The sequence below is a fragment of the Aptenodytes patagonicus genome, chromosome 19 (assembly GCF_965638725.1).
Source record: "Aptenodytes patagonicus chromosome 19, bAptPat1.pri.cur, whole genome shotgun sequence".
NCBI classification, from domain to species: Eukaryota; Metazoa; Chordata; class Aves; order Sphenisciformes; family Spheniscidae; genus Aptenodytes; species Aptenodytes patagonicus.
The window spans coordinates 1,534,418-1,553,409 of NC_134967.1; the positions used below are offsets into that span (position 1 = coordinate 1,534,418).

Genomic DNA, 18,992 nt, shown 5'->3' on the forward strand with positions numbered 1-18,992 from the left:
CCAAGACCTTATTCTCCTCTCAGAACTATGCAGTTCATTGATTTTGATGTAACCACTACAGACTCGCTCTTAAGTTTCAAGCACAGATGAGGATATAGGTGATTCTCATGTGCAGAAACATTTCCACTCTGAATTTCATACCCCGACAAATTGTAAAACGCAGCTTTGTTCCCAAAATGATTTCATCCACCTACTAGTTTTCTGTGATTGCTTCTCACTGCTCTGTCTGCTTTTGAGCTTCCTTTGCTCGGTCGGCCATCTGTCTTGTTAACACAAAAGACATTTGTTTGAGGGAAGGTGGCAGTTTTGTGATCCTGAACCAAGACGATCACATCCATTTTGCAGAAGTCGGGCCTGTGTCGCCATCATTTTATCCTCCATAAGTCATGCTCAGCCTTGAAATGTTTCTGAACTCCACCTATTTCCACAATAGTCACCTGCAGAAGACGTATTTTAAATTAAATGCTTATTTTTAGTGTAAGTGTGGATGCATGAAACTTGCACAGTTTGCTAAAAGCATTAATTCTGATATTAAATATGACTGTTACGGTTTGGCAGAGGTGGTCTGTAGACCTGCGTAAACTTCGGTAGCTCCAGCACCCGCTGAACAGATCCTGTTTGTTTGTTCCGCTCCACGATGCAGGTCAATCAGCCCAAGTTGCCGCTGAGAACTCTGGACCCTCGGATACTGCCTCGAGGACCAGACTTCACGCCAGCCTTTGCTGATTTTGGGAGGCAAACTTCTGGTGGAAGAAACGTATCTGGAAGTGTGAGTTTACCCCAACTTGCTAATTTAAAAACTGGCCTTAACACCGATGAAGTCCATCCTCACACTTTTGGGCCTCTTCCGATGCTCCGGTGGTTCTGGTTTTGTCAGGATGAATGCAAGGGTGATGTTTTCTTGGCTGTCAAAATTTAGGCAAATTAGAAAAACGTTGTGGATGGTTTTTAACTGGTACGTATTGGTCTTAAATGGATTTGATCTCCTTCCCCTTTTCCCTGCGCGAGAGGTGTGGAAACATGTTTCCACGCTGAGGACCTGGCAGTCACACGTGTGCGAATGCACATTTCTCGTACAACAACCCGGCGTCAGTGTGTGTCATCGTAGGAGTCTATTTTATAAAACGTGCCAATAGAGCAAAAAGTTTTACTAACCAAAAAAAAAAAAAAAAGAATATACACAGCGCCTGTGTATGTTCTTGCTTTCTCTGTGCTTCCACGTGTTGCTTTGCTTCGGTCACTTCATTCCTTGTTTTCCTGCCTTTTCCTCGGCTTTTCTTTCACTTTCTCTTCTTTTCCCCTGTGTCTGGCTTTGCCCAAACTCTGAAAATCCCTCTCTGAATTCTTCCTTCTTGCCTTTGCCATCTCTCTTTCTCGGGGTGCAGGTGCCCCCCAGCACGGTGCCACCCGGTCAGCCGCAGCTGGAGGATGGAGGCCGCCTCCATTACGTGCAATCATTGATTTTTTTCATCTGTCTATTAAGATACATCCAGTGTATCCATCTAGATACATCTAATGACATAGCCATCATTTATCTTTCAAAACGGCTGGTTTCAGAAGAGTTCACTGAATAACCTTGACTTCCAAGCGTGCAGTTTTCCAGGAGGCTCGGAGTCAAACCCAGCGATTTCGATGCGGACTTTTGAGTTGATGTAATATTTCTGGTTTGAGAGCGGTCTCATGGCCGGTGCCTCGGTTCTGGGGTGCGCGTCCGTGTCTTGGAGTAGCTTCGGTGTCGCGGTTTCTCTCAGAGCACCACCCGGTCCCGAAACCTCGATGCTGTTTGAGGTCGACATCGCTTCCTATATTTAGGACTTGCAGGTTGTACTCCAGCGCCTTCTCTCCTTTCGTGCGCTGAATGTCCTGAGCCTCTCGGCATCTTGGTAACGTCCCTGTCGCTCTTTCTCTTTCCGCAGGCCTGCAAAGTGCAGAGCAACCCTGGATTGCCTTCCCTGGCTCGGTGCGGTTCCCCAGCATGCCCTCTCTTGGTCTCGCCTCACCCACCATTGAGGAACCTGCCAATAGGGGTAAGCCAAATCCCCCCCTCTCCCCCCCAGTCTTTGCACCTTTTTGTAGAGTTGTCTTTTTCCCTAACGCCCACTGTTGATAAAGAACGACTGGCAGAAAACTTTACAAAAAGGTGCAACAGTGTTTAAAAAAAAAACGAAACAAGACTTGCATTGTACCCCTCTAGGCAGTCTTCAGTGGTGGGTGGGACATCACCAGCTGAGGGCATGCTGGGACGTTGGCCTGAGCGGGATCCGCGAGGGGTCTGCACTTTGCAGACCTGTGGAAAGGGGGAGAAAAGGTAAGTCCCGCTTACCCCGTTCATTTGGAGCATTCAGCACATAACATACATCTTACATTTGCGCCTTTACAGAGTAGAGCCTTTCTTTGCGTTTTTCTCGAGGAGGGTTGGAAGGTAACGTTATTTAACAAGCCCTGCTGTCCTGTGACGTCGGCGGTTATAGGATGAGAGGGTTTTCAGCCCCGAGCAAAATCAGACGTTATCTTCTCGTAAAGCATGGCAAAAGTCTGTGTGTACGCTGTCTGTCTGTCCACTCGGTCATTCCACCTCTACACAGGCCATGCCCATAAACCATTAAACCCCACTGCCTATTCCTTGCCCTCGAAATAATGTCGAGCAGCTCAGCGCTAACAAGCTTTCGGCACGTTGAGAATCTTTTGTTTTGCTTCCTTGGCTTTTGTCTCTGTTTCCTTCTTTTCACTTAAACGTGTTGTATGACTGTTTTTAGAACTAACAAATGTTGCATCAGACAACACAAGGGGTGTAATTACACAGGAACAAAATACAGCTAATAAACGCTTTTTGATGCAGACAAGAAGTTAGATGAGTGCAGTGGGTAACGAGATGCAAACACAGAGAAATAGGGTTGGAGAGGAGCGGTCCGTCCCTGTGCGCCGAGGCAGGATGCATCTGCTTTTATCCTTCCTGAGAGGTGACGGTAACTCAAGTCGCCTCAATTCTTGCGCTTCCTTGGAAGGCAGGGTCGCTCCTAGCATCTAACCTCAATTTCACCTTCTGCATTTGAAGCCTGTTGTAGAGGGAGAAGCAGTTCTTGAATTTCTTGGATGTTTTTTAAAGTGTTACCGTGACTTCCGCCCTAAGAGCGGAAGCCGACCGTCAGGGAGAGCACCGGGTCGTGCTGTGTTGCCGTGAGTTTTTGGCTCCTCTGCGGGAGGCTTGTCCCTGTTTCTTTCTGCTTTCCTTTTTTTTCCCCCTCTTATCCGGAAGGCAGGTACTTCAGATTGATGTAGTCACATCTGGTAAGCGCTTTTACATGCCTTTGGTGGAAAATACTATTTCAGTGCAAGCTGTAGCGCTGTAATCGCAGGTGCTACAGAACCATTATTATTTACTTGGACTGGGTTACAAAAAGGAGGCCAGGCATGAGCTCAAGTGCCTCTTTAACTTGCCGCTTTGTAAATTTGGAACCAAAAAACCCCAGATTTTTTCTGTTAAAAGTTTGATCCGTGTATTATTTTATTACACGTTCAAAGGAGGCTTCTGTTCACTGCTTTTAAAACCTAATCAAACAGTTTGAACCAAGTTTATTCACAGATATTAAAAAAAATACAACCTTAAAGAAAGTCTTTGTTCTATTAATGCACTTAAAGGTCTGGTCTCGAAGGCAGCTAGATTTGAGAAGGCTGTGACATGTTACATGCTGATATTCAGGAGACGTGAGAGTGGTCCTTGCATCCATCAGTTTTGCAAGGGAAAGAGGCACCTCCTTCAGGGAGGTGTGTTTGCTCTAAAAGCCGACGCTTCGGCTTTGCGTGGACCCGTACCCGAGGAAGCACCGTGCTTCTGCGGCTCTGTCCTCCCGCGTTGCAGCCCAGCTGCGGTTGGAAGGTCCTTCAGACCAGAGCTGCCTCTGCGCAAGAGAGACGGGACGGCCGCAGGTTACCTCTCGTCAGCTTTGCCCGTGTTCCTGGGCGAAATGAGCTCAAATGTTTTGATTTTCAGGGCACGCTGCCAGTCTGGCTCTGGTTAGCAAGCTTTCGTGGGCAAGGAGGTGTGTGATGAGGTCCAGTGCGCGTGGTTGAAACCGGTCGGTTTTCTGTTGCATTATTGTCTGGTTTTTCAGCTGGAGGGAAGTTTCTTCTTTCCACGGCCATACGTTTGCAGCGTGGTTAGAACCTGGGCAGCAAAATTGTGTGAAACTGCATAAAAACCAGAGGTGGATGTCTCAACTCAGGGCTGCGAAGCAGACTTTGCTGCGTCATAACTGGTGTTGACCAAGGGCTCTGGGCAGGAGCTGAGAGGGGTCACGAGGAGGGATTGACAGCTGTTTTAGGAAGGTATCTAACACGCAAAAGCATCATCAAGGCTCCCCGTTCTTGCTTATCGCACCGTTGATTTCTCAGGAGCGATCAACTCACGCGGTTGCACTGCAGTTGCGGCACGCGCCCGACAAAGCTTGAACGAGTCTGATGGGTTATTTCTGTGCGTGCCAGCGGGATCTGAACGCAGGCCTTCGTAGGTGGTGGGGCAGCACACCAACACGCTGCACTGCCTAGCCCTCTTCCATGCATCGCCTCGGCGTACGAAGTGCATCACGGCATGAGGTCTTTGTCTTTTTGACAAGATCTTATTCTGTTGCTGTTATCAGCTAACGAAGCCCAAATGAGAACTCCAGCAGTGGCCGTGATTATGTTTGTTTGCTTTCATCGGCGGCACGTATTTACGTGGTCAAAGCCCAAGCGGTTCAAATCGCAGATACGAGCTCCTGCCTTTAAGGAGGGTTTTCTGTTTTAATTGTGCAAAGGTGGGTTTGGGGCTGATATATGGCATGAGAGGCACCAGCTAAGAGCCTCTCCTCATGTATTCAGCAAAGCTGTTTGAATAACTGAGATGGTTTTGCCTCTCTGATGCTCATTGAATTCCTTTGCTGAACAAAGAAGTGTTTTAAATGGCCCACCTTTCATGGGGAGGTTGCCTACTGCCCACTGAAGAGATTAATTACTTCTGTGGAAAGTAACAGGGTTTGATAATGGAGTTTTGCTGCTGCGCAAATTTTTACATTGAGGTTGGACATTTCTAATAAATGAGTTCAGAAATATGAAAGAGCGCAGGGGAAGAATAACCTCCTGATAACATTTGATACCTTTAGTCCTTAATCAGAAGCTCCCGGAGGATGAAGGAGGAGTTTGGGGGTGTCTTGTGCCCTATCGCTTGTACAACATGAAAAACTCCCCCGTTTCCACAGTTTTCTTACCTGGTTTGACCAGGAGGACCATCACGTTTTACAGGCTTGCGGAGAAGTGCTTGATGCTGTTGCAGACAAAGTACTGTGTTTCCCTTTCTTCTGTGAAACTACAAAGAGTTTGACCCACATCTGTTCGGATCCGTGTTTCTACAATGCGGGAGCAGCACTGATGCTCCATTCAGTGTGTTTTATGTAATTCCTGTCTCAAAATGGCTCTGTTCGAAGCAACCTCCAGTAAAACTTAACGTTTTTGGCAGAGCTGCTAATTTATCATAATCTAATTGCTTGGGATGGCACATTTGAAATACACCTGTGAGGACTAATTTAATCCTTAAATACGCCTTTGCTATGATGCCTCAGTTGAAAGTGCTATGAAGCACTTTCTGGCTTTCAAGAGGCAGTTTTGGTCAGTCAGGTTGAGTTCTGCAGCGCTTAAGCAGTGTCCGGAGCATCGCCGGTGCGTGTAGGCAGTGGTCATCCCATATCTGTTTAGGGAAAAGCTGCCAGAAACGTGTTTGGTGTCTTCATGTTCCCTCTGACCAACCCGGACTGGTGTGTTGGGTCGGAGAGAGTCCTCCAAGTCCTAGGATGAGTTGCTGATTGACGGTGTTGCCATCAGCGGGTGTTGGCTTGCTCCCTGGAGTGTTTTATGGAGATGCGAGTTTAAAAGGGGATATAACAAGGAATGTTTTTGTCCTAGTTGTTGAATGTTGGACCGAGGAGATCTCAGCCAGGCCAGAGGAGAGAGCCCAGGAAGATCATCACTGTGTGTGTGAAGGAGGATGTCCACCTGAAGAAGGCAGAGAACGCCTGGAAGCCGAGCCTGAAGAGAGAAAACCAAACCGAGGACCCGGAAAATGTCAAAACTCAGGTGAGAGCATTAGCAAGCGCTTCTGAGTACAGCAGCCTGTAACAGAAGGAGGATGGTAATTTGCCTTTGCTGTTGTGTAAGACAGTAAAAAAGGGCAATGAATTCCAGTTTGAATAACAGCTCTCCCCTACCTCGATTATTTTTTTTTCATGTGTTTATTCTTGACCTGGAGTTTAAATGGCAATCCTGTATATTAAGCGAGTCTAAATAGGGAACACCAGACAACCTACTACCTCTCTTCCAGGATGGTTTTTCTATTGCTGTTTTACTAGAATATTTCTGTCTCTGTTCTAAAGCAAACAACCTCAAGCTTCCAGCACACAACTTGCTTTTCATCCCCTTTTAGACTACGATTCTGCCCTGAACCTCAGCAAGACTGAGGTTCCTCTGTCAGTTTGTCCTGCCCAGCCCAACAGCGCCGTCTCTGAAGCTTTCTCTTGTGTCTTTCTCCCCCTCCTCTCCTCCGTGGGGCAGCCGCTCTGAGTGGAGGTATTTGCCTGGTGGTCAAACTTGTAATTTGTAGGATAAGTTGGGATAGTCTTGAAGGACACTGGAATTTTGTTCTCGGGGCTAACGGCAGCGTTGTTGACCTAATTATCATTCTGGATAGGAGAAAAAAAAAAAGTGCCTTAAATATAGGAGAAGTTGATTACCTCTAGTTGAGGGAGAAGGCAGCCACTCCCTTTTAATTTATATTTCATGGCTAAATTGATATCAAGAAGAATATTTCAGTTGGACGACAGCACAGGCTTTGTGCCTCTGTCGCACTTGAAAAAAGCATTTGGGCATTCCCAAAAATCCTGCCCCACGGCTTTGGTCTTCGGTAGCCGGTAGCTGAGTTACAACTGGAGCTGGACTGCGCGCAGATATGTGTCTTGTGTGTAACGCAACTTCCTACAAGTTCCCGTAGGACATCATCTCTGTTCACCTTTAAGATGCATCCTAGCTCGTTCCTGAGAGCCACCTGCTCGATTTGTGCTTAAACTTAAAGTTTTCCTGTCCTTTAGGAGCTGTTCCGCAAGGTACGAAGCATCTTGAACAAGCTGACGCCCCAGATGTTCAATCAGCTCATGAAGCAAGTGACAGACCTGACGGTAGATACAGAAGAGAGGCTGAAAGGAGTCATCGACCTGGTCTTCGAGAAGGCTATCGATGAACCGAGCTTCTCGGTGGCGTATGCCAACATGTGCAGATGTCTTGTAACGGTAAGAGCCGCCAAAGTCAAATGGGAAATTCCTCTGCACGGGTGAATGTTCTGCACGTTATCCCCATGAACTGATGGGCAGTAATATAAACGTGGCAAGAGCAGAGTTAAATGTTAGTTTCTGAACGTAAATAAAAATAATTTACACGACAGATTTCTTCTTCTACATTCGTTGGCCGTGCCTGCAGGCAGAGGGCTTTGCTTGGAGTGATGTGTTGTTGGGAGTTGACGACACTTTGCTCTGCCTGGTCTCAAGATGCAATGAGTCACGTTTGGAAGGTCCGATTTCTCTCTCTCGTTTTGAAGGGGAGCCCAAGGTGCCGAGCCAAGCTCCGGACAGCTAGTTTTCAGATGGTGAATTTGGGGCAAAATAGCCCCCTTCTCCCCCCGATCCTTCCTGACATGCAACGAAGGAGCACGGCTCCAGAGTCTTCAGCGCGTAACAAGAGTGTGTTTAAGCAGTGTGTCGTCTTAAAGGGTCCTGTGAATGGAAATGTAATCTGTCTCCGGGCGGAGGTGGTGTCAGCCAAGTTTCGAGTGCGACTTTACACATGAAATGTAAAACTCGGCTGGAAATCATGACGTGATGTTTAACTGTCGTAGCCTTGCAGACTTGCGTTGCTGAATGTGAAGTGCATAATAAAATGTAATGGACGGCTTACAGGAAACCTCGCTCGTATGTAGAGTTTAGCCGTATTTCTGCTGATGTTTTTGTTCCTTCTCCTACAGCTCAAAGTGCCCATGGCAGACAAACCTGGGAGCACAGTAAATTTCCGCAAGTTGCTGTTAAATCGCTGTCAGAAGGAATTTGAAAAGGACAAGGCTGACGACGACGTCTTTGAAAAGAAGCAGAAAGAACTTGAAGCTGCTACCACTGTAAGTGGTATTTTTCCCCATAAATTCTCAGAGCTCCCTCTGAAAATGATCTCTTCTGAAGATGGCAGTCGATTTGGGGGGAATTTTGGAGTTGAGAGTTTCATTCTGCCACTGTGGCTGAGTATAATAAAGAATATTTGCCTTGATTAGCGGGTTTATACCAGCTTCTTTTTGGTTTTTAGGAGAGAAAGAGTAAACAGGGACAACAGCAACTATAAACATAAAACTGGATCTTTTGAAGAGTTCTGTGCTCTGTGAACGTGGTTTTTCAGAGCTGTTTTTCTGTTTTACAGCCAGAGGAGAAGACGCGGCTCCATGACGAGCTGGAAGAGGCCAAGGACAAAGCCCGACGGAGATCCATTGGGAATATAAAATTCATTGGCGAGCTTTTCAAACTAAAAATGCTGACGGAGGCTATCATGCATGACTGCGTGGTAAAGCTGCTGAAAAACCACGATGAAGAGTCCCTCGAGTGCCTTTGCCGCCTGCTAACTACCATTGGCAAGGACCTGGACTTTGAGAAAGCAAAGGTAGGGCAGGACCGGGAGCGAGAGAAGGGGCTTTTAGAACAGGGATGGAAGAATGGGTACGGGGTGTTTTGATTTGGGGATTTATTTTTTTTCTTCAGGAATTTCTTTACAGCATGAGAAAATCATCCGCTCTTCTGCGGATGTTTCATCACGACCTGGCCTCGCTCCCTCCTCTCTGCCCCTTTCTAATAGAGTCTGTATCAACAGTGTTCAACGGTGTTCTCCAGTCGCTACTTGTTTCCAAATATTTCATCCAAGCACGCAGTCTAAAAGCACTCAACATATCCTATGGGTTGCTTTTTCCAAATAGAATTTACCTCTTATCTGTAGTTTCCCAAACATTAAGATTTGGAGTTGTTTCTTTACCGTTGAAGGCTTATATTACCTACAAAATCTACCACTGAATGTATTGTTCGGGTTAAATCTAAAAAAACCCTCATTACCTGACCTAAACCCCCACCTGAACCTTGGTGGATGCATTTATTTTGTGTCATCACCATCTCCAGCTATGCTGGAATGAAGCAGCTGTTTTGCAACTGCAGCGCCCCAGCATCCTCCTCCCGACTTTCCAACAAATGTATATGTAGCACGGAGCGTTACGCACTCGACAAGCTTCTCTTGGCACAGACAATCTGCCTCTTTTGCGCAAAAGCCAGGCTTGGGATGAAAAAGCATTCAAGGGTTTTGCCAGAAATCAGTCGGACTCAGCTCTGGAAACAAACTGAGCTAATTGTTTTCAGCTGCTCAGGGAAGGGAGTTCCCTTGCAGCGCGCTGGATTGCAGGGATCACGGCGGATCAATCCTGATCCTTATGGGGAAACAGTTTTCCAAACTGTTTTGCGGAGACTTGACCAAAACAGCCTAATTTACCACTAATCCCCCAGGCTAAATGCCCTACGCTGTTAACGCAACAGCGTGTGCGTTACTGATGCAGGTTTGAAAGTGCCAGAAGCGGGGATTCAATTTCTCCACGTGCTTTGGGAAGAAAACAGGGTCTGACTTCTGAGCAGTAGCTGAGGTCATGCTGGATGAGTCCTGGATGCTGTTTCGGTCTTTGCTAGCATGGAAACGCTGTAAAAGCCAACGTTTTGGTGCACTGGCCAGTTCTGCAACCTTGAGCCACGGCACCGTGTAACACGGAGCATGCACGCAGCAGGGAAATGCTTGCAGATGTCACGTTACCCGTTGTGAGAAGCTGCCCGTGTCCTGTCTTTGTGATTTGTTATTTCTATCAAGATTGAGTGAGAATCCTTTATTTATTTTCTGTTGATGGGGTAGACATTTTATTATGTGTTTTTATTGAAGCTGAAGTGTTAGCGATAGTTATAATTAAAGCTTCTGGACAAAGTCCATTTTAAATATTTTCCCCGTCATTCCTAACTTTGGAAACATTTGCTCTCAGAGCTGAAACTTTCCAAGGCAAGGCCAGAACCAAATTTTAATAGGGTTTTTCTTGTTTGTTTAAGTATAAGGAAAAGGGTTTAGCTAGTTTTTAGTGAAGGGAGTGGGAAACGTGTTATAAAACTGCCCTGAAACTTTTTGTTTAAAACAGCCAGAGCCCCCCATTTTGGGGGAAAAAGGCTTTTTGGAGCCCGGCGGTTCAAATTTAGACCTAACGGAGGCTTCTCTAATGATACCATTTCATGTCTTAGTGCGAACTGATTAGGATTCCATCACATCATGACTTTTTGGATGGAAGGGAGCTTGTGGGCTTTCATACGATGGCTAAGCCCGTTAAACAGCTTCTTGCTGAGAGAAGCGGTGCTTCTGCCCCTGCTTCTCTTGCCTGACCCCAGCTGAGACAGTTCGGGCAGGTAAAGCATCGAAACGACGTTTGCAGGATTAGTTTTATGCCCGTTTAGCTTCCCGAGCCATTTTTATTTGGGCTGAGGTGAGCACGCATGCTGATATGAAAAGGAGGAGCTCAGAGGTAGAGCAGGACTCCCCTTGTTGGTGGCAGCTAGCCAGCAGATCAGCTTAGCTGTACCACGAAAAAAAACACGTTGGGTTTGGGGTTTTTTTTTTTTTTAAATGGATGGCAAGTTTATTGTGTACATGTGGAGGGTGTAGATTATTTGAGTAATTAAAAATGCAGAGAAAGCGTGTGCTAAACGAAGGAGGCGCCCGCAGACTTGTGCCTCACTTCCTGCACATCCTGCACTGCGCACACTCAAATCCAACCTGGGGGAGCGTACGAGACCCAACGCTCACTTCTCCGGAGAGCAGCTCTGGGTCCCCAGATGTGTTTCTGGCACAGAAATGCTGTAATGCAGAACCCACTGACTCCCCACCTGAGGGAGTATTTTCATTTTCTTCCAAGACACGATGATGATGATGATGTTTCTCTTGTGTAGCCTCGCATGGACCAGTATTTTAATCAGATGGAGAAGATTGTGAAAGAGAGGAAAACATCTTCAAGGATTCGGTTCATGCTTCAGGATGTAATAGACCTAAGGCTGGTAGGTACCAACGCAAGTAAGTAAAAGAGCACGTTCCCTTTAATGTCTGGGCTGGAAGAGCTCTCATGTGAGAGCAGGGATTTACAGTATTTACAGCAGAAGTGGGATGTTAGGGGGAGATCTGTGCCCCTTATCCCAAAAGTCTGGCTGTTTAAAGACAAGAAGTCTCTCTTTTGCCTTAATGAAGGCCAAGGTTGGTAGACAGGCGAACTGCTTGTGTCAGGTGTTTTGGTTCTGCTTCATGTTAGACACGTGCCCACACTGGCTTCTCGTGCCGCTAGACCAGCCCCACTGCAGCAGACATGCCTGAGCTCTTCACGGGAGAGGTTTTGGGTGTGTTTTCCCCACAGCATCCCCTGTGCTTGTCTGTGTCAGTCGCACTGCTTTGCTGTCTTTATTTCCATGCACTCTGGGTGTAACTCTTTCCTGCCAGCACTTACTTGTGCTGATGGGACCGAAGTGCTCCGAGATGCGTACCCCACAAGTGAGGGGGACCGGATAGTGTGGCTGTAAAAAAACTGCGAGGGCTTTTTTTCATGGCAGTATGGATTTCATCGAAAGATGTGCTAGCCTGTATCGCTAGCACAACCAAGCATCTGCTAGTTGTTTCCTGGCCATATTGTGCAGACAAAAGCAAATGGAGCCTGCGCTCCATCAGAGCATGATGATGGTGGGTCCACACTAAGCTCCAAAAATTACAGGTAGGAGATAACTTGATGTAGACAAGCGCACACATAGTGCAGACGACAGGGACCTGCCCATGTTGTAATCAAGCAATGGTTGACTACAGCCAAGGTGTTAAAGCTGGAGTCTCATACAGTGAAGGGTTTCTCTACTCCACGCGGTTGAAGATGTGACTGCAGGTTGCACAAACCTTCTCCGGCACCTGTAATTTCTACCTACCCACGTAGGTGCTGATAGCAGCATGGCTTTAGCCACGAGACAGCACTTGACTGAAGTCCTGAGCGGGTTTTACTCATACCTCAGATAGCTGTTTTGAAGCTGGTTTGGGGTTTTGTGGAGGCCAAAGTCACCATTTTGACTGCAGGGTACACAAAGATAATTACCCCGAAAGTTGTGGCAAGGTCGTAGCAAGTTCAAGAGACAGTCTGGTTATTCTGGGGATAGATGGATCTGTGCAGTGTATGGTTGAATAGACACATCAAGCAGTGGAAATGTTTTGTGGAGAGACAGCTCCACCTCTCTCTGCAGGATTCCTGTCTCAGCCATCACGATCCCTGGAGTGGCAAAGCACCATCTCCAGATAAAATGCAGTCGCTTCTTGCTTCTTTATTTTCAGGGTTTTGTGGTTTTTTCCCTCAAGCTTGGAGGAAGGGCTCCAACGAACAGTGTCAGTATTAAACAGATAGAGAGTGACAGCAGCCTCCCTCTAGTCCTTCTCTTTCCTCTGAACCTAGAAAGACTGAAAAGCTGGGAATGTGCAGGATGCTAGGGGTTAAAATGTCTTGAATTCAGTCATGCCTCTCCAAAGTCAGGTCTTCACTGCAGCCTCCCATTCTCCACCAAAACATATACCACAGCCTATATACCAGAGTACGTAGCTTTGACCTGCGGTGCTGGGATAACCATGTCCGCGACGTGACCCGGCTCCACAAAATTTTCCCCAGTCCCTCGGGGAGCAGCCCCTCTGAGACATTACAAGGGCGGGAGGATTAGGCCTCATTCACGGTGTTCAGAATACCCCGTTTACGATGCCCTCCTGGAAGTATCTCTGAGCACGTGTTCGCTTCTTTCCTAGTGCAACTGGGTGTCACGGAGAGCAGACCAGGGCCCGAAGACCATCGAGCAGATTCATAAAGAAGCCAAGATTGAAGAGCAAGAAGAACAGAGGAAGGTCCAACAACTCATGACCAAAGAGAAGAGGAGACCGGGTAAAGTAGAAGCCAAGTTGGCTGCTCGTTTCACTCATTTCACATCCGGTGGCCATAGAGGGAATCCCACATAGAAGAAAAAAATCTGGTTTTTCTCCTAAGTGTAATGAGCAAAGGGAATTGAGGCCTGATTATGGCTGAGACTGGAAAGGGAACAGACTTGCCATGGATTGGCTGTGTGGATTTTTCGGGGGCAAATCCCTTGGGTAAAAATAAGCACTATTGGCCTGCAGTTGTTTAAGTTTCACGTTCATGCAAACCATATTTGATTTTGTGACAGGCTGCCAGAAATCTGTTATAACTGACTCCTACGTGGTAACTTGGTTTGCCATCCATTCTTGCATACAGCAGAATCTAATTTCAAGAGAATGGCATCTAATTTCAAGAGGAACCATGTTGTCTTTAGCTGTTAAAGTTGTGAGGTGTTAACTCAGCATGAGAAAGTGTCTTGGCATTGACTTAAATTGCTACCAGCCCTTGAGGCTGACCATTACCTGAAGATGAATTTGGAGTGACTGGGAAAATGAAGACTGGGACAGAGCAGGGCAAGGAGAAAGTCATCTTTGGGATTCTTTAATACTAAGGATTATCAAGTGGAAGTGCCGTGAAAACGGGGCATAAAGAAAAAAAACACAGACTTTGTTTTAATTATCCTAAAACTGACATCAGGAGAAGGTAAGGAACTTGGGACTGCCTGAATGGTTCTGTGCCTAGACTAGCCTAGCACTGCTGAAATCTGTGCCACAGATGCGGCTTTGGGTTAGCAAAGGCATGTCGTCTGCTCCTTTTGTGAGCTTGTGAACGCACAGTATGTGCAGCCGTATCCAAATTGCAAGGACACACGCTGAGAAATCGTTCCTTAACCAGGAAGAATCGCTACAGAAACCAGCCCTTGAAAATACTGGGGGGGTTTATATCAAGGCTGTTTTATAATAATAAAGTCAGGCTAACTAGCTATGTCATCTTAGTCTGAAGGTACACTCCGAAAGACATGATTTCCGCACAGAATTGTGCTGAGGCTTAGCAGAAACGTGCCGTCTTCTTTTCCTCCTCCTGTTGAATTTGGAGACGATCGCCTGCGTTCTCCCGGGGTGCCGCTGGAGCAGCGGGGATGAGCTAAGGGCGGTTGTGTTTGTCACCTGGCAGGTGTCCAGCGGGTCGATGAAGGCGGTTGGAACACTGTGCAGGGGGCAAAGAACAGCAGAGTGCTGGACCCCACCAAGTTCCTTAAAATCACCAAGGTAGGTGCCAGCATAAGACTCACTCCGAGCAACAAAAACGCCGAGATCTTACCTTATTGTATCTGTCTGTCTAGGAAAGACCGTTACGGTGTTTACAGGTCAAAACCTGGGCTCTGGGACATTTTAAATCCCCAGAGTTAGTACTGTGCATAAAGCGAGCACAAAGGAAGACCCCGTTGTCTTCTGAATGTTCCTGTTTTGCTTTTTCTAAGGGAAAGGAGTATGCATACGCTTTTCCTCAGGTTTATAGTGTCCTTTTAGTCACCCAGAAGTTCTCTAAGGTGGAAAAACCTGTGTTTTTATTAAATGATTAAAAGAGATTGTGAGTTGGGGTATCGTGTGTGATGGTGACAGCACATACATGGCTATTACAGAAGGCGTCTCTAACACCTGTCTGATAGAAATCCTTTGCTGCCTCAAGTTCTCAAGACCCTGTTCTGACGCTGCTTCTTAGTAGAATGAGGATGCTGCATTCAATTTGAAAACAAAATGTTCCTGACGTGTCACAAATGGCAGCACTCCAGGCTTGAAAGGTTCAAGTAGTACGAGAAGGGCTGTGTCTGCTTTTACAGCGTTTCTGGACTTCTGTGCGGTGCAGTTGCATCCCTCAGTATGTGTTTAAACTTTCACACCCATCCTGCAGACCAGCATCTTCCTGTTATTTTACCATTAAAGGGGTGATCTGGGGACTTTTATTTCAGGCTGCAGGTCAGGCAGGCTTGGAGGTTTCTCCTTTTTTTTAATGATCTTCAGAACAGCTTTGGGATTTCTCGCCAAGGAGAACTCCATCTTTCACATAAATCAGGGTGTTTCCTAGATATTCCCTTGTCCCAATTAATGTCACTCTCCCTGAATTTTACTCTCGGTGCCTGGATGCTCGGAGAGCTGTAAAGCAGAACCTGGACAGATTGTAGCCCTTCTGCAGATCAAGCTCGGTTTGTTCCTTGTGAAAGTCATAAAACAGACTCCAAAACTTAATTAGCAGGGGGGATTCAGCCTGCTTTTGTCTGGGCTTATGGCTCATCTGGGAAAAGTCCTTCTACTCCGTTTAGTACAAATACAGTACAAATAGAGCTAGCTCCGCAGCAGCTGCATTGTCGGAAGGAGAGAGGAGCTCATACAAAGAGATCTGCGGGGTCACAACCTCCTTGTCAATAAATTCACCAACTGAGCATTGTAAAGTCAATGTTCTCTCCTAGTCAGACACTACTTTTTCCCTCCAAGTTCTGCAACCTATTGTCATTCTTTGCCCTCTGAATTCTGTTTGTTACTGTGCAGATTCCCCCCAAAGCCGTGACTGGTAGGTGGAGTGGACAGAACCGTTTTACTCATCACAAACAAACTGAACATCTTTCAAGTACTGATATACTGTGCTTTTTCCTCCTTACTGAGCTTCAGAGTTCCCAATAAAAAGAAGCGCCTGGTCATCGTGAACGTCTTTCACTGACGCTTCGGAAGAGGCTGTTTGTTGATGCCCTTTGTTGTTTGCGTCCTCTGTCTTTGGCTAGGGTTTGGTCTTTCAAAAATGTGTTCAAGTCTGTTTTGGTATTCACAAGACAGGGATTGTTGCGAAAAATACCCCGTTTATAATTAAGATGTACGATTTGCCTTTGTAATTGTATGTCTTGATGTGTTTTACAGCCCACAATAGACGAGAAGATTCAGCTTGTGCCTAAAGCCCAGTTGGGCAGCTGGGGAAAGGGCAGCAGTGGTGGAGCAAAGGCAAGCGAGATGGGTAAGTCACCCTCTGCTTCGATACCAGCCATCCTTGCCAAGAGCAGGTTTGGGTGGGAATGCTCATCTCTGTGTGTGACTGCCTGGCAAGCAGGGCTAAAGCGGGGCAGGACCGGCCTTTTCCCTTCAGTTCTCTCCCCATCACTCCGAAAACGGCTATTGCTTAAATGATGTTGTGATGCAAAGGTGTCAGCGGCTACTGACCTTGTTGTCGCTCTTATCTGTGTTGTCTTTACAATCTCCCAGACTCCTTACGACCAAGTGCCACTAGTTTGAACAGATTTTCTGCACTGCAGCCTCCAGTCTCATCTGTATCTGCCTCATCCGCATCCTCAGAATTAGATTCTCGCAGGGCCTTAACTAGGTAAGCTTTGGTCCGCCGGTGATTTTCCCTTCCGCTGTCTGTATGCCTGCGCTTTTCACTTGCTGCTCTAGTTACCAGCACACAGAAAGAAGAGAATTTCATTGAGTTTCCAGGAATGGCTGGGTCTTTTCCCCACCTCTGTGTACTTTGAGCTAACTTAAAACACATGCATCTTTTATAATATCATAGGAGAGACAGGTGGTATTAATTTTTAAAGCCATTACGGTGAATGTTTTAGTTTCCACTTTTCAGTCACCCTTTACCTAAAGGATACATTTGCTAGTCGTTTATAACAGGTTAAAAACTCTTCAGATAAAATGTTGTAATAAATAGGTTGGATTCAACGGTCATGGATTCAGCCGGGTCAGTAGGTTTATTTATCCAGAACAACATGCCTACTAAAACCTTGCAGCAGGGCTCTTGAAACGCTCTGGCTGTGTCTGAGCCTTCCCATTAGGTGTGACCAAGCCTGCCCCTGCGTCTGCATCATGCAATGCATACATAAGGCTGTGCAGTGCTCTCACACACCCCGATTTCATCAGGGCTACAGCCACTCCAGCCTGTAGCATGAAACATGTATTAACCCTCAATAATTTATTAACTCTAGACACAGTTTATAAATGTACGGTTCATTTTAAATGTCACTGGTTCTTCCTTCCAAGTACACACCAGCTGCTGGACTGTTTTCTTGGGTTTGTCCCTCTGATGTTTTCCCTCCTATTTCACCTAAAACTCTGGCTTACCTGGAGATTATTCCATTTTGGTATTGTTTTGCCCATCTTGCTCCTTAATGCAGTAATTAATAGGACAGATCCTTGTCACCTGTTGCTGGTAACCTTCACTATTCTGAAACTATTTTTCAATAAATGGGTAAAAAAATACACGGCTCTTACCATTTCACAGTAAAACAGTGCCTTTACATTATAAAATTCACCGTTCTACATATAAAACGGGTGCTGTAAGGACTCTATTGCTTTTCCGTGTGTTCTCTGGGAAGCGTTGGCTCTGCCTGTCCACTCTGTGCATCTCTGAGACTTGAGTTAATCTTGATTATATTCTGTGTGGCTACAACTGTAAAATGTCGAGACAACAGCCCTGCTGGGTTTGGGTTGTGGGTTTTTTCCTGCAGTTACTACAAAGCTATCCAGTATCTCTTCTAACACTACCAGCATTGCGAGCAGGGGTTACTCGTTCCATAACCTTTAAGCGCGTGTGTTTTTGTTCGGCAGTCGCGGGAGCACGGGCAGGGAGAAGAACGACAAACCTCTCCCACCTTCCCTCTCCCGTCCCAACACCTTCCTACGGGGCAGCAGCAGTAAAGAGCTGCTGCTCGACAATCAGGCACAAGAGGAGCAGCGGAGGGAGATGCTGGAGACAGTGAAGCAGTTAACGGGCGGCATGGAGATGGACAGAAACAGCACAGAGGCAGAGAGGAACAAAGCCAAGGAATCTGGTAAGCGGCTCTTCCGTGCCCAGGGAATCTTGCTGGATGTGTGAAAAGGCATAAGGGAAAAATCTATCAGAAAAAGTGACAGATTTCTGTGCAGCGGTGTGAAAATTTGGCCCGCAGTGACGCATCGTCAAGCTGCGATAGCTGTGATCTGCCTCCCAAAGGTTTGCAACACAACTGATTCATACAGGCCTTGGCGTCGTCTCCTCTCACCAGCTCCTCCTTAGGATTCGTCAGAGTTGGAAGGCTGGAGATACCAGCAAAACACCACTCCACGGCGTTGTCTTGCCTGCTCATATCCTGTCACTGTTGCTGCTGGTTTCTGGGTTAGAAGTCCCCAAAACCAGCGTCAGTTCTGCAGAAATGCTGCTTCAGTGCCCAGTGAAGCCGTATCTACCTTTTCCAAACATTTCCCAGGGCCAGAGCAGTGATTTGGGTCTGGGACAGACCATGCATGGTATCTTTTTAGTGCTGCCTTGTTGCCAGCCCTCCCTCCAAGCAGGTCTCTCTGCAGCGCGGCATTAGCACCCGCTGGGGTGGCTTGTCACCTTGTCAGTGCTGCGGCTCCCTCTTTTTGCTCCTGCCAGTTTGAGCTGATTTGTTAGCGAGAAAGTACTGAGGACGCTTAGGGCGATGTTCCCTGTGGACAGAACCCTTGCGATAAGTACAGTGTTTAGCTCCTTCCCTGGGAAACATCTAAAAACCGCTACAGTGAGGAGTACATCTTGGCTGCCACGACACAGCACACACTCGTCTTGAAGCTTTGGGACTTTGTAAAGAACTTCATGGGGACCAAGGTTTTGAGGATGTGACCAGGAGATTGCTTTGGGTCGCTGCCCATGGCAGTCAGCATGTTTTAAATTTGCGGCACGCTGTAACAGCTCAAAGTTTAATTATTTAATGTTGATAGAGAGCTTCGAAGGTGTTGCAACCTGTGTCACTGCCAACCGTGTTTCTATGGGAAGGTTGATTTACAGAAATACTGGGAGTTCATACAGGGGGTAACGTAGCCCAGAAAGCAGCAACCTGTTGCTTGATGATGGACAGGGAACACACCCTGCTCTGGTGACTTCTGTTTTCAGAACGTCGTCTCTGAAAATGATGCTGCTTTTCCCTTTCCAAATGTGTTTTTTTTTT

The 18,992-nt window shown here is 46.7% G+C and overlaps 1 protein-coding gene across 18 annotated transcripts in view; it reads left to right on the top strand.

The window, feature by feature from the left end:
• The window catches only part of EIF4G3 (eukaryotic translation initiation factor 4 gamma 3), a 151,765-nt gene that overhangs the window by 117,183 nt on the left and 15,590 nt on the right, over positions 1 to 18,992 (top strand). For 13 of the 18 annotated variants that reach the window (XM_076356315.1, XM_076356316.1, XM_076356323.1 and 10 more), the window contains 12 exons: positions 644 to 769; positions 1,917 to 2,027; positions 5,935 to 6,105; positions 7,113 to 7,310; positions 8,039 to 8,185; positions 8,479 to 8,715; positions 11,070 to 11,174; positions 12,934 to 13,066; positions 14,213 to 14,307; positions 15,949 to 16,042; positions 16,288 to 16,405; positions 17,635 to 17,858. In XM_076356315.1, the coding sequence (XP_076212430.1) occupies positions 644 to 769; positions 1,917 to 2,027; positions 5,935 to 6,105; positions 7,113 to 7,310; positions 8,039 to 8,185; positions 8,479 to 8,715; positions 11,070 to 11,174; positions 12,934 to 13,066; positions 14,213 to 14,307; positions 15,949 to 16,042; positions 16,288 to 16,405; positions 17,635 to 17,858 (1,759 nt within the window). Of the gene's footprint in view, positions 1 to 643; positions 770 to 1,916; positions 2,028 to 2,194; positions 2,309 to 5,934; positions 6,106 to 7,112; positions 7,311 to 8,038; positions 8,186 to 8,478; positions 8,716 to 11,069; positions 11,175 to 12,933; positions 13,067 to 14,212; positions 14,308 to 15,948; positions 16,043 to 16,287; positions 16,406 to 17,634; positions 17,859 to 18,992 lie in introns of those variants that run through there. The other 5 variants (XM_076356330.1, XM_076356319.1, XM_076356331.1 and 2 more) reach the window with 2 other exon arrangements.